The sequence below is a fragment of the Oncorhynchus gorbuscha genome, linkage group LG05 (assembly GCF_021184085.1).
Source record: "Oncorhynchus gorbuscha isolate QuinsamMale2020 ecotype Even-year linkage group LG05, OgorEven_v1.0, whole genome shotgun sequence".
Taxonomy (NCBI): Eukaryota; Metazoa; Chordata; class Actinopteri; order Salmoniformes; family Salmonidae; genus Oncorhynchus; species Oncorhynchus gorbuscha.
In genome coordinates this window covers 2763979-2777105 of record NC_060177.1, presented here as the reverse complement: position 1 = coordinate 2777105, position 13127 = coordinate 2763979, and the positions used below count along the sequence as shown (strand labels likewise).

Here is a 13127-nt window from a genome sequence, read left to right as displayed (position 1 = left end):
GTCTGGTCTGAGGTAGAACAGACAGTTAGAGACATGGTTTAGTGCATATAAATGGCCCCTCCCATTTCCCTGGACCAGCGTACCTTGATGAGGTAGAACAGACAGTTAGAGACATGGTTTAGTGCATATAAATGGCCCCTCCCATTTCACTAGGACCAGCGTACCTTGATGAGGTAGAACAGACAGTTAGAGACATGGTTTAGTGCATATAAATGGCCCCTCCCATTTCCCTGGACCAGCGTACCTTGATGAGGTAGAACAGACAGTTAGAGACATGGTTTAGTGCATATAAATGGCCCCTCCCATTTCCCTGGACCAGCGTACCTTGATGAGGTAGAACAGACAGAGACATGGTTTAGTGCATATAAATGGCCCCTCCCATTTCCCTGGACCAGACTTGATGAGGTAGGATGGTAGGAAAGAGACATGGTTTAGTGCATATAAATGGCCCCTCCCATTTCACTAGGACCAGCGTACCTTGATGAGGTAGAACAGACAGTTAGAGACATGGTTTAGTGCATATAAATGGCCCCTCCCATTTCCTGGACCAGCGTACCTTGATGAGGTAGGATGGTAGGAAAGAGACATGGTTTAGTGCATATAAATGGCCCCTCCCATTTCCCTGGACCAGCGTACCTTGATGAGGTAGGATGGTAGGAAAGAGACATGGTTTAGTGCATATAAATGGCCCCTCCCATTTCCCTGGACCAGCGTACCTTGATGAGGTAGGATGGTAGGAAAGAGCCATGGTTTAGTGCATATAAATGGCCCCTCCCATTTCTGGACCAGGTACCTTGATGAGGTAGGATGGTAGGAAAGAGACATGGTTTAGTGCATATAAATGGCCCCTCCCATTTGATGACCTTGATGAGGGTGGATTTAGGAGGCGCTGCTTGGGTCCCCTGTACTCCTTTACTGATGTCTCTGGGCTCCTGGCGATGCCTCTGTCTGACGATGTACTCATAGGTATTCAGACGGTTCCACACTGTAAACGGAGAGAGAGGAGGGTTAGCGACACACACACACACACACACACACACACACACACACACACACACACACACACACACACACACACACACACACACACACACACACACACACACACACACACACACACACACACACACACACACACACCTGAATCTCAGTAAATCTTGCATCAAGGTCCATTAACTAGATTCAGCTACAAGATGTTTTCTCTTTTCTTGTGTGGACGGTCGGAGAGCCAGACCATAAGAGCAATTCATTTGTAGATTACAAATGGACGCAAAAATCCCAAACAGATTTTATATTTAATAAAAACATAATAATTTCAAATGTTGATTACATTGATAAAGAATCACATCTTTCTGTTTATGAGTGGAATTACTTGGGAACAGTTTTACTAAATTAAAATCATTTTGAGGTGAATTATTTTATTTATTATTATTATTTATTCATCTTTTATGTCCAAAAACGGATTATTATTATTATTATTATTTATGTCCAAATTTTTAAAATATTTTTTGTCTCAGAAAAACTTTGCGGGCCAAATAAAATTGTCCGTGAGCTGAATTTTCTGCCAGTTGACGATCTCAGCCTTCCATCATCAACGTAAGGAAGCTGCATTGCTCTCTCTATGGACACAGTAGCAGGCTACAACACAGTGGACAGACACCCCTCCTACGCCCCCTTGTGGTAACTCTCTACATTACAGGCCTGCTCTTATTTATTATAATGCAAAGACTAAACTGATCAGAGATCAGCACTCCTACAATGAAAGGCTTTGCTCCCATACACCCATACACAGTGGAGGACTAGAGTAACTCCCTATGGCCCCTTCCTCCTTATGGGGCCCCTCCCTCCCTATGGCCCCTCCCTCCCATACAATCTATGTGACTGAGGACTAGATAAAAGCTCCCCTATGGCCCCTCCCTCCCATACACTCTAGTGGAGGCCCCTAGAGTATGGCCCCTCCCTCCCTATGGCCCCTCCCTCCCATACACTCTAGTGGAGGACTATGGCCCCTCCCTCCCTATGGCCCCTCCCTCCCATACACTCTAGTGGAGGACTAGAGCCCCTTCCTCCCTATGGCCCCTCCCTCCCTATGGCCCCTCCCTCCCATACACTCTAGTGGAGGACTAGAGTAGCTCCCTATGGCCCCTCCCTCCCTCCCTCCCTGGCCCCTCCCTATGGCCCCTCCCTCCCATACACTCTAGTGGAAGACTAGAGTAGCCCCTCCCTATGGCCCCTTCCTCCTCCCTCCCTATGGCCCCTCCCTCCCTATGGCCCCTCCCTCCCATACACTCTAGTGGAGGACTAGAGTAGCTCCCTATGGCCCCTCCCTCCCTCCCTATGGCCCCTCCCTCCCTATGGCCCCTCCCTCCCTATGGCCCCTCCCTCCCTATGGCCCCTCCCTCCCATACACTCTAGTGGAAGACTAGAGTAGCTCCCTATGGCCCCTCCCTCCCTATGGCCCCTCCCTCCCATACACTCTAGTGGAGGACTAGAGTAACTCCCTACGGCCCCTCCCTCCCTATGGCCCCTCCCTCCCTATGGCCCCTCCCTCCCATACACTCTAGTGGAGGACTAGAGTAGCTCCTATGGCCCCTCCCTCCCTATGGCCCCTTCCTCCCTATGGCCCCTCCCTCCCATACACTCTAGTGGAGGACTAGAGTAGCTCCCTATGGCCCCTCCCTGGCCCCTCCCTCCCTATGGCCCTATGGCCCTCCCTCCCCCTCCCTCCCTATGGCCCCTCCCTTCCCATACACTCTAGTGGAGGACTAGAGTAGCACCCTATGGCCCCCCCTCCCTCCCTATGGCCCCTCCCTCCCATACACTCTAGTGGAGGACTAGAGTAGCTCCCTATGGCCCCTTCCTCCCTATGGCCCCTCCCTCCTTATGGCCCCTCCTCCTAGATGGCCCCTCCATCCCTATGGCCCCTCCATCCCTATGGCCCCTCCATCCCTATGGCCCCTCCATCCCTAGTGGAGGACCCCTCCCTCCCTATGGCCCCTCCATCCCTATGGCCCCTCCCTAGCTCCCTATGGCCCCTCCATCCCTATGGCCCCTCCCTCCCTATGGCCCCTCCCTCCCATACACTCTAGTGGAGGACTAGAGTAGCTCCCTCCCTATGGCCCCTCCCTCCCTATGGCCCCTCCCTCCCATACAATCTAGTGGAGGACTAGAGTAACTCCCTATGGCCCCTCCCTCCCTATGGCCCCTCCCTCCCATACACTCTAGTGGAGGACTAGAGTAACTCCCTATGGCCCCTCCCTCCCTATGGCCCCTCCCTCCTAGTATGGCCCCTCCCTCCCTATGGCCCCTCCATCCCATACACTCTAGTGGAGGACTAGAGTAACTCCCTATGGCCCCTCCATCCCTATGGCCCCTCCCTCCCATACACTCTAGTGGAGGACTAGAGTAACTCCCTATGGCCCCTCCATCCCTATGGCCCCTCCCCTCCCTATGGCCCCTCCCTCCCATACACTCTAGTGGAGGACTAGAGTAGCTCCCATGGCCCTCCCTCCCTATGGCCCCTCCCTCCCTATGGCCCCTCCCTCCCTATGGCCCCTCCTCCCTATGGCCCCTCCCTCCCTATGGCCCCTCCCTCCCTACACTCTAGTGGAGGACTAGAGTAGCTCCCTATGGCCCCTCCCTCCCTATGGCCCCTCCCTCCCATACACTCTAGTGGAGGACTAGAGTAGCTCCCTATGGCCCCTCCCTCCCTATGGCCCCTCCCTATGGCCCCTCCCTCCCATACACTCTAGTGGAGGACTAGAGTAGCTCCCTATGGCCCCTCCATCCCTATGGCCCCTCCCTCCCATACACTCTAGTGGAGGACTAGAGTAACTCCTTATGGCCCCTCCCTCCCTATGACACCTCCCTCCCTATGGCCACTCCCTCCCTATGGCCCCTCCCTCCAGCTATGGCCCCTTCCTCCCTATGGCCCCTCCCTCCCTATGACGCCTCCCTCCCTATGACGCCTCCCTCCCCATGGCCTCCCTCCCTCCCTCCCTATGGCCCCTCCCTCCCTATGGCCCCTCCCTCCAGCTATGGCCTCTTCCTCCCTATGGCCCCTCCCTCCCTATGGCCCCTCCCTCCAGCTATGGCCCCTTCCTCTATTTGGCCTTCTATCCTACCAAATCCATGCTGGGACTAACATACTGGTCTACATTTGTGTGTGTGTGTGTGTGTGTGTGTGTGTGTGTGTGTGTGTGTGTGTGTGTGTGTGTGTGTGTGTGTGTGTGTGTGTGTGTGTGTGTGTGTGTGTGTGTGTGTGTGTGTGTGCGTGCGTGCGTGCGTGCGTGCGTGTGAGAGAGAGAGATAATACAGGCCAGTGTTGTACCATGATGTGATTACTTAGTAGCGGGATGCTTTCTAAGCCCATGTTTTGATGTTAACAGTGTGCTGTTGCTATGGAGCTAGTTGTATTATTCACTGGGGCTAATGGTGCTGTTGCTATGGAGCTAGTTGTATTATTCACTGTGGCTAATGCTGCTGTTGCTATGGAGCTGGTTGTAATTCACTGGGGCTAATGCTGCTGTTGCTATGGAGCTGGTTGTATTAGCTGGGGCTAATGCTGCTGTTGCTATGGAGCTGGTTGTATTCACTGGGGCTAATGCTGCTGTTGCTATGGAGTTTGTTGTATTCACTGGGGCTAATGCTGCTGTTGCTATGGAGCTGGTTGTATTCACTGGGGCTAATGGTGCTGTTGCTATGGAGCTTGTTGCATTCACTGGGGCTAATGGTGCTGTTGCTATGGAGCTGGTTGAATTCACTGGGGCTAATGGTGCTGTTGCTATGGAGCTGGTTGTATTCACTGGGGCTAATGGTGCTGTTGCTATGGAGCTTGTTGTATTCACTGGGGCTAATGCTGCTGTTGCTATGGAGCTGGTTGTATTCACTGGGGCTAATGCTGCTGTTGCTATGGAGCTGGTTGTATTAGCTGGGGCTAATGCTGCTGTTGCTATGGAGCTGGTTGTATTCACTGGGGCTAATGCTGCTGTTGCTATGGAGTTTGTTGTATTCACTGGGGCTAATGCTGCTGTTGCTATGGAGCTGGTTGTATTCACTGGGGCTAATGGTGCTGTTGCTATGGAGCTTGTTGCATTCACTGGGGCTAATGCTGCTGTTGCTATGGAGCTGGTTGTATTCACTGGGGCTAATGCTGCTGTTGCTATGGAGCTGGTTGTATTCACAGGGGGTAATGCTGCTGTTGCTATGGAGCTGGTTGTATTCACTGGGGCTAATGCTGCTGTTGCTATGGAGCTTGTTGCATTCACTGGGGCTAATGGTGCTGTTGCTATGGAGCTGGTTGTATTCACTGGGGCTAATGGTGCTGTTGCTATGGAGCTGGTTGTATTCACAGGGGGTAATGCTGCTGTTGCTACGGAGCTGGTTGTATTCACTGGGGCTAATGCTGCTGTTGCTATGGAGCTGGTTGTATTCACTGGGGCTAATGCTGCTGTTGCTATGGAGCTGGTTGTATTCACTGGGGCTAATGGTGCTGTTGCTATGGAGCTGGTTGTATTCACTGGGGCTAATGGTGCTGTTGCTATGGAGCTGGTTGTATTCACTGGGGCTAATGGTGCTGTTGCTATGGAGACACAGATCAGAATAGAAGTCTAGTCATTTTCAGGGATGAATATTTCCCCACAGCATTGACTCTGTACAGTACACACTAAGAGAGGTAAATATGGTTATTTTTTATTTTACCTTTATTTAACTAGTCAGTTAAGAACTAATTCTTATTTTCAATGACGGCCTTTCGGGGAACAGTGGGTTAACTGCCTGTTCAGGGGCAGAATGACAGATTTTTACCATTTCAGCTCAGGGATTCGATCCAACAACCTTTCAGTTACTAGTCCAATGCTTTAACACTAGTCTACCTGCCGCCCCTCCACTCTAACCACTAGTCTACCCTGCCACCCCTCCACTCTAACCACAAGGCTACGCTGCCTCCCCTCCACTCTAACCACTAGTCTACCCTGCCACCCCTCCACTCTAACCACTAGGCTACGCTGCCTCCCCTCCACTCTAACCACTAGTCTACCCTGCCTCCCCTCCACTCTAACCACTAGTCTACCCTGCCGCCCTCCACTCTAACCACTAGGCTACGCTGCCACCCCTCCACTCTAACCACTAGTCTACCTGCCGCCCCTCCACTCTAACCACTAGTCTACCCTGCCACCCCTCCACTCTAACCACTAGTCTACCCTGCCTCCCCTCCACTCTAACCACTAGTCTACCCTGCCTCCTCCACTCTAACCACTAGTCTACCCTGCCTCCCCTCCACTCTAACCACTAGTCTACCCTGCCTCCCCTCCACTCTAACCACTAGTCTACCCTGCCTCCCCTCCACTCTAACCACTAGTCTACCCTGCCGCCCCTCCACTCTAACCACTAGTCTACCCTGCCGCCCTCCACTCTAACCACTAGTCTACCCTGCAGCCCTCCACTCTAACCACTAGTCTACCCTGCCGCCTCTCCACTCTAACCACTAGTCTACCTGCAAGCCCTCCACTCTAACCACTAGGCTACCCTGCAGCCCCTCCACTCTAACCACTAGGCTACCTGCCTCCCCTCCACTCTAACCACTAGACTACCCTGAGATTTTGACTAAGGTATAAAGTTAGTTATATATAAACCCTTAGTTGGTAGGTAAACATTAGATATAAACCCTTAGTTGGTAGGTAAACATTAGATATAAACCCTTAGTTGGTAGGTAAACATTAGATATAAACCCTTAGTTGGTAGGTAAACATTAGATATGAACCCTTAGTTGGTAGGTAAACATTAGATATAAACCCTTAGTTGGTAGGTAAACATTAGATATAAACCCTTAGTTGGTAGGTAAACATTAGATATAAACCCTTAGTTGGTAGGTAAACATTAGATATAAACCCTTAGTTGGTAGGTAAACATTAGATATAAACCCTTAGTTGGTAGGTACATGTTACATATAAACCCTTAGTTGGTAGGTAAAGGTTAGATATAAACCCTTAGTTGGTAGGTAAACATTAGATATAAACCCTTAGTTGGTAGGTAAACATTAGATATAAACCCTAGTTGGTAGGTAAACATTAGATATAAACCCTTAGTTGGTAGGTAAACATTAGATATCAACCCTTAGTTGGTAGGTAAACATTAGATATAAACCCTTAGTTGGTAGGTAAACATTAGATATAAACCCTTAGTTGGTAGGTAAACATTAGATATAAACCCTTAGTTGGTAGGTAAACATTAGATATAAACCCTTAGTTGGTAGGTAAACATTAGATATAAACCCTTAGTTGGTAGGTAAACATTAGATATAAACCCTTAGTTGGTAGGTAAACATTAGATATAAACCCCTGGTTGGTAGGTAAACATTAGATATAAACCCTTAGTTGGTAGGTAAACATTAGATATAAATTAGATATAAACCCTTAGTTGGTAGGTAAACATTAGATATAAACCCTTAGTTGGTAGGATATAAACCCAGTTTAGGTAAATATAGATATAAATCCCTGGTTGGTAGGTAAACATTAGATATAAACCCTTAGTTGGTAGGTAAACATTAGATATAAATCCCTGGTTGGTAGGTAAACATTAGATATAAACCCCTAGTTGGTAGGTAAACATTAGATATAAACCCTTAGTTGGTAGGTAAACATTAGATATAAACCCTTAGTTAGTAGGTAAACATTAGATATAAACCCTTAGTTGGTAGGTAAACATTAGATATAAACCCTTAGTTGGTAGGTAAACATTAGATATAAACCCTTAGTTGGTAGGTAAACATTAGATATAAACCCTGTTAGATATAAACCCTAGTTGGTAGGTAAACATTAGATATAAACCCTTAGTTGGTAGGTAAACATTAGATATAAACCCTTAGTTGGTAGGTAAATATTAGATATAAACCCTTAGTTGGTAGGTAAACATTAGATATAAACCCTTAGTTGGTAGGTAAACATTAGATATAAACCCTGGTTGGTAGGTAAACATTAGATATAAACCCTTAGTTGGTAGGTAAACATTAGATATAAACCCTTAGTTGGTAGGTAAACATTAGATATAAACCCTTAGTTGGTAGGTAAACATTAGATATAAACCCTTAGTTGGTAGGTAAACATTAGATATAAACCCTTAGTTGATAGGTAAACATTAGATATAAACCCTTAGTTGGTAGGTAAACATTAGATATAAACCCTTAGTTGGTAGGTAAACATTAGATATAAACCCTTAGTTGGTAGGTAAACATTAGATATAAACCCTTAGTTAGTAGGTAAACATTAGATATAAACCCTTAGTTGGTAGGTAAACATTAGATATAAACCCTTAGTTGGTAGGTAAACATTAGATATAAACCCTTAGTTGGTAGGTAAACATTAGATATAAACCCTTAGTTGGTAGGTAAACATTAGATATAAACCCTTAGTTGGTAGGTACATGTTAGATATAAACCCTTAGTTGGTAGGCAGACAGAAAGGTTATTAAACTCACTGAGGTAGAAGTGGAAACAGAGTAGATGCCCCAGCAGACAGACAGGTTATTAAACTCACTGAGGTTGAAGTGGAAACAGAGTAGATGCCCCAGCAGACAGAAAGGTTATTAAACTCACTGAGGTAGAAGTGGAAGCAGAGTAGATGCCCCAGCAGCAGACCAGAGAGCAGGCCCAGGGCGATGGTGAGGCCAGCCAGGGCAGGGATGGCTGGTCCTGCTGTGGAGACAGGAGCCACAGGCAGGAAAACAAACCACACCACCGTCTCATTCTTCACTGTGAGGGGGGGACAAGGACATCAGAACAGACTTCAGGAGGGGACACAGAGAGCTAGTCTTACATTGCATCTTTCCTGCCTTCCTTCTCTCTCTATAGACACCAGCTTGCTGAGCAGAGAGGCAGACAACATAGAGACATCAGCACAGACTTCAGGAGGGGACACAGAGAGCTCGTCTTACATTGCATCTTTCCAGACTTCAGGAGGGGACACAGAGAGCTAGTCTTACATTGCATCTTTCCAGACTTCAGGAGGGGACACAGAGAGCTAGTCTTACATTGCATCTTTCCAGACTTCAGGAGGGGACACATATAGTAAAATATGTATCTTTCTCTCTCCAATAATAACGTTGATAGATTGATTGATTTACCTTGGAAGTGTTTATCAGTGCCAGGTACCAGGGTTTACCTTGAAGTGTTTATCAGTGCCAGGTACCAGGGTTTACCTTGAAGTGCTTATCAGTGCCAGGTACCAGGGTTTACCTTGAAGTCTTATCAGTGCCAGGGACCAGGGTTTACCTTGGAAGTGCTTATCAGTGCCAGGTACCAGGGTTTACCTTGGAAGTGCTTATCAGTGCCAGGACCAGGGTTTACCTACCAGGAAGTGTTTATCAGTGCCAGGTACCAGGGTTTACCTTGGAAGTGTTTATCAGCCAGGTGCCAGGGTTTAAGGGTTTACCTTGGAAGTGCTTATCAGTGCCAGGTACCAGGGTTTACCTTGGAAGTGCTTATCAGTGCCAGGTACCAGGGTTTACCTTGGAAGTGCTTATCAGTGCCAGGTACCAGGGTTTACCTTGAAGTGCTTATCAGTGCCAGGTACCAGGGTTTACCTTGGAAGTGCTTATCAGTGCCAGGTACCAGGGTTTACCTTGGAAGTGCTTATCAGTGCCAGGTACCAGGGTTTACCTTGGAAGTGCTTATCAGTGCCAGGTACCAGGGTTTACCTTGGAAGTGCTTATCAGTGCCAGGTACCAGGGTTTACCTTGGAAGTGTTTATCAGTGCCAGGTACCAGGGTTTACCTTGGAAGTGCTTATCAGTGCCAGGTACCAGGGTTTACCTTGGAAGTGCTTATCAGTGCCAGGTACCAGGGTTTACCTTGGAAGTGCTTATCAGTGCCAGGTACCAGGGTTTACCTTGGAAGTGTTTATCAGTGCCAGGTACCAGGGTTTACCTTGGAAGTGCTTATCAGTGCCAGGTACCAGGGTTTACCTTGGAAGTGCTTATCAGTGCCAGGTACCAGGGTTTACCTTGGAAGTGTTTATCAGTGCCAGGTACCAGGGTTTACCTTGGAAGTGTTTATCAGTGCCAGGTACCAGGGTTTTACCTTGGAAGTGCTTATCAGTGCCAGGTACCAGGGTTTACCTTGGAAGTGCTTATCAGTGCCAGGTACCAGGGTTTACCTTGGAAGTGCTTATCAGTGCCAGGTACCAGGGTTTACCTTGGAAGTGCTTATCAGTGCCAGGTACCAGGGTTTACCTTGGAAGTGTTTATCAGTGCCAGGTACCAGGGTTTACCTTGGAAGTGTTTATCAGTGCCAGGTACCAGGGTTTACCTTGGAAGTGCTTATCAGTGCCAGGTACCAGGGTTTACCTTGGAAGTGCTTATCAGTGCCAGGTACCAGGGTTTACCTTGGAAGTGCTTATCAGTGCCAGGTACCAGGGTTTACCTTGGAAGTGTTTATCAGTGCCAGGTACCAGGGTTTACCTTGGAAGTGCTTATCAGTGCCAGGTACCAGGGTTTACCTTGGAAGTGTTTATCAGTGCCAGGTACCAGGGTTTACCTTGGAAGTGTTTATCAGTGCCAGGTACCAGGGTTTACCTTGGAAGTGTTTATCAGTGCCAGGTACCAGGGTTTACCTTGGAAGTGTTTATCAGTGCCAGGTACCAGGGTTTACCTTGGAAGTGTTTATCAGTGCCAGGTACCAGGGTTTACCTTGAAGTGTTTATCAGTGCCAGGTACCAGGGTTTACCTTGGAAGTGTTTATCAGTGCCAGGTACCAGGGTTTACCTTGGAAGTGTTTATCAGTGCCAGGTACCAGGGTTTACCTTGGAAGTGTTTATCAGTGCCAGGTACCAGGGTTTACCTTGGAAGTGTTTATCAGTGCCAGGTACCAGGGTTTACCTTGGAAGTGTTTATCAGTGCCAGGTACCAGGGTTTACCTTGGAAGTGTTTATCAGTGCCAGGTACCAGGGTTTACCTTGGAAGTGTTTATCAGTGCCAGGTACCAGGGTTTACCTTGGAAGTGTTTATCAGTGCCAGGTACCAGGGTTTACCTTGGAAGTGTTTATCAGTGCCAGGTACCAGGGTTTACCTTGGAAGTGTTTATCAGTGCCAGGTACCAGGGTTTACCTTGGAAGTGCTTATCAGTGCCAGGTACCAGGGTTTACCTTGGAAGTGTTTATCAGTGCCAGGTACCAGGGTTTACCTTGGAAGTGTTTATCAGTGCCAGGTACCAGGGTTTACCTTGAAGTGTTTATCAGTGCCAGGTACCAGGGTTTACCTTGGAAGTGTTTATCAGTGCCAGGTACCAGGGTTTACCTTGGAAGTGTTTATCAGTGCCAGGTACCAGGGTTTACCTTGGAAGTGTTTATCAGTGCCAGGTACCAGGGTTTACCTTGGAAGTGTTTATCAGTGCCAGGTACCAGGGTTTACCTTGGAAGTGTTTATCAGTGCCAGGTACCAGGGTTTACCTTGGAAGTGTTTATCAGTGCCAGGTACCAGGGTTTACCTTGGAAGTGCTTATCAGTGCCAGGTACCAGGGTTTACCTTGGAAGTGCTTATCAGTGCCAGGTACCAGGGTTTACCTTGGAAGTGTTTATCAGTGCCAGGTACCAGGGTTTACCTTGGAAGTGTTTATCAGTGCCAGGTACCAGGGTTTACCTTGGAAGTGTTTATCAGTGCCAGGTACCAGGGTTTACCTTGGAAGTGTTTATCAGTGCCAGGTACCAGGGTTTACCTTGGAAGTGCTTATCAGTGCCAGGTACCAGGGTTTACCTTGGAAGTGTTTATCAGTGCCAGGTACCAGGGTTTACCTTGGAAGTGTTTATCAGTGCCAGGTACCAGGGTTTACCTTGGAAGTGCTTATCAGTGCCAGGTACCAGGGTTTACCTTGGAAGTGCTTATCAGTGCCAGGTACCAGGGTTTACCTTGGAAGTGTTTATCAGTGCCAGGTACCAGGGTTTACCTTGGAAGTGTTTATCAGTGCCAGGAAGGGTGGAAGTGTTTATCAGTGCCAGGTACCAGGGTTTACCTTGGAAGTGTTTATCAGTGCCAGGTACCAGGGTTTACCTTGGAAGTGTTTATCAGTGCCAGGTACCAGGGTTTACCTTGGAAGTGTTTATCAGTGCCAGGTACCAGGGTTTACCTTGGAAGTGTTTATCAGTGCCAGGTACCAGGGTTTACCTTGGAAGTGTTTATCAGTGCCAGGTACCAGGGTTTACCTTGGAAGTGTTTATCAGTGCCAGGTACCAGGGTTTACCTTGGAAGTGTTTATCAGTGCCAGGTACCAGGGTTTACCTTGGAAGTGTTTATCAGTGCCAGGTACCAGGGTTTACCTTGGAAGTGTTTATCAGTGCCAGGTACCAGGGTTTACCTTGGAAGTGTTTATCAGTGCCAGGTACCAGGGTTTACCTTGGAAGTGTTTATCAGTGCCAGGTACCAGGGTTTACCTTGGAAGTGTTTATCAGTGCCAGGTACCAGGGTTTACCTTGGAAGTGTTTATCAGTGCCAGGTACCAGGGTTTTACCTTGGAAGTGTTTATCAGTGCCAGGTACCAGGGTTTACCTTGGAAGTGTTTATCAGTGCCAGGTACCAGGGTTTACCTTGGAAGTGTTTATCAGTGCCAGGTACCAGGGTTTACCTTGGAAGTGTTTATCAGTGCCAGGTACCAGGGTTTACCTTGGAAGTGTTTATCAGTGCCAGGTACCAGGGTTTACCTTGGAAGTGTTTATCAGTGCCAGGTACCAGGGTTTACCTTGGAAGTGTTTATCAGTGCCAGGTACCAGGGTTTACCAGGAAGTGCTTATCAGTGCCAGGTACCAGGGTTTACCTTGGAAGTGCTTATCAGTGCCAGGTACCAGGGTTTACCTTGGAAGTGTTTATCAGTGCCAGGTACCAGGGTTTACCTTGGAAGTGTTTATCAGTGCCAGGTACCAGGGTTTACCTTGGAAGTGTTTATCAGTGCCAGGTACCAGGGTTTACCTTGAAGTGTTTATCAGTGCCAGGTACCAGGGTTTACCTTGGAAGTGTTTATCAGTGCCAGGTACCAGGGTTTACCTTGGAAGTGTTTATCAGTGCCAGGTACCAGGGTTTACCTTGGAAGTGTTTATCAGTGCCAGGTACCAGGGTTTACCTTGGAAGTGCTTATCAGTGCCAGGTACC

At 48.1% G+C, this 13127-nt stretch overlaps 1 protein-coding gene across 1 annotated transcript in view; it reads right to left on the bottom strand.

Annotated features, from left to right (window-relative positions):
• Window positions 1-13127, bottom strand: part of LOC124035452 (palmitoyltransferase ZDHHC1-like) — a 92410-nt gene that overhangs the window by 52116 nt on the left and 27167 nt on the right. Inside the window, 2 exon segments of the mRNA XM_046348902.1 lie at window positions 864-985; window positions 8591-8746. Of these exon segments, the coding sequence (XP_046204858.1) occupies window positions 864-985; window positions 8591-8746 (278 nt within the window).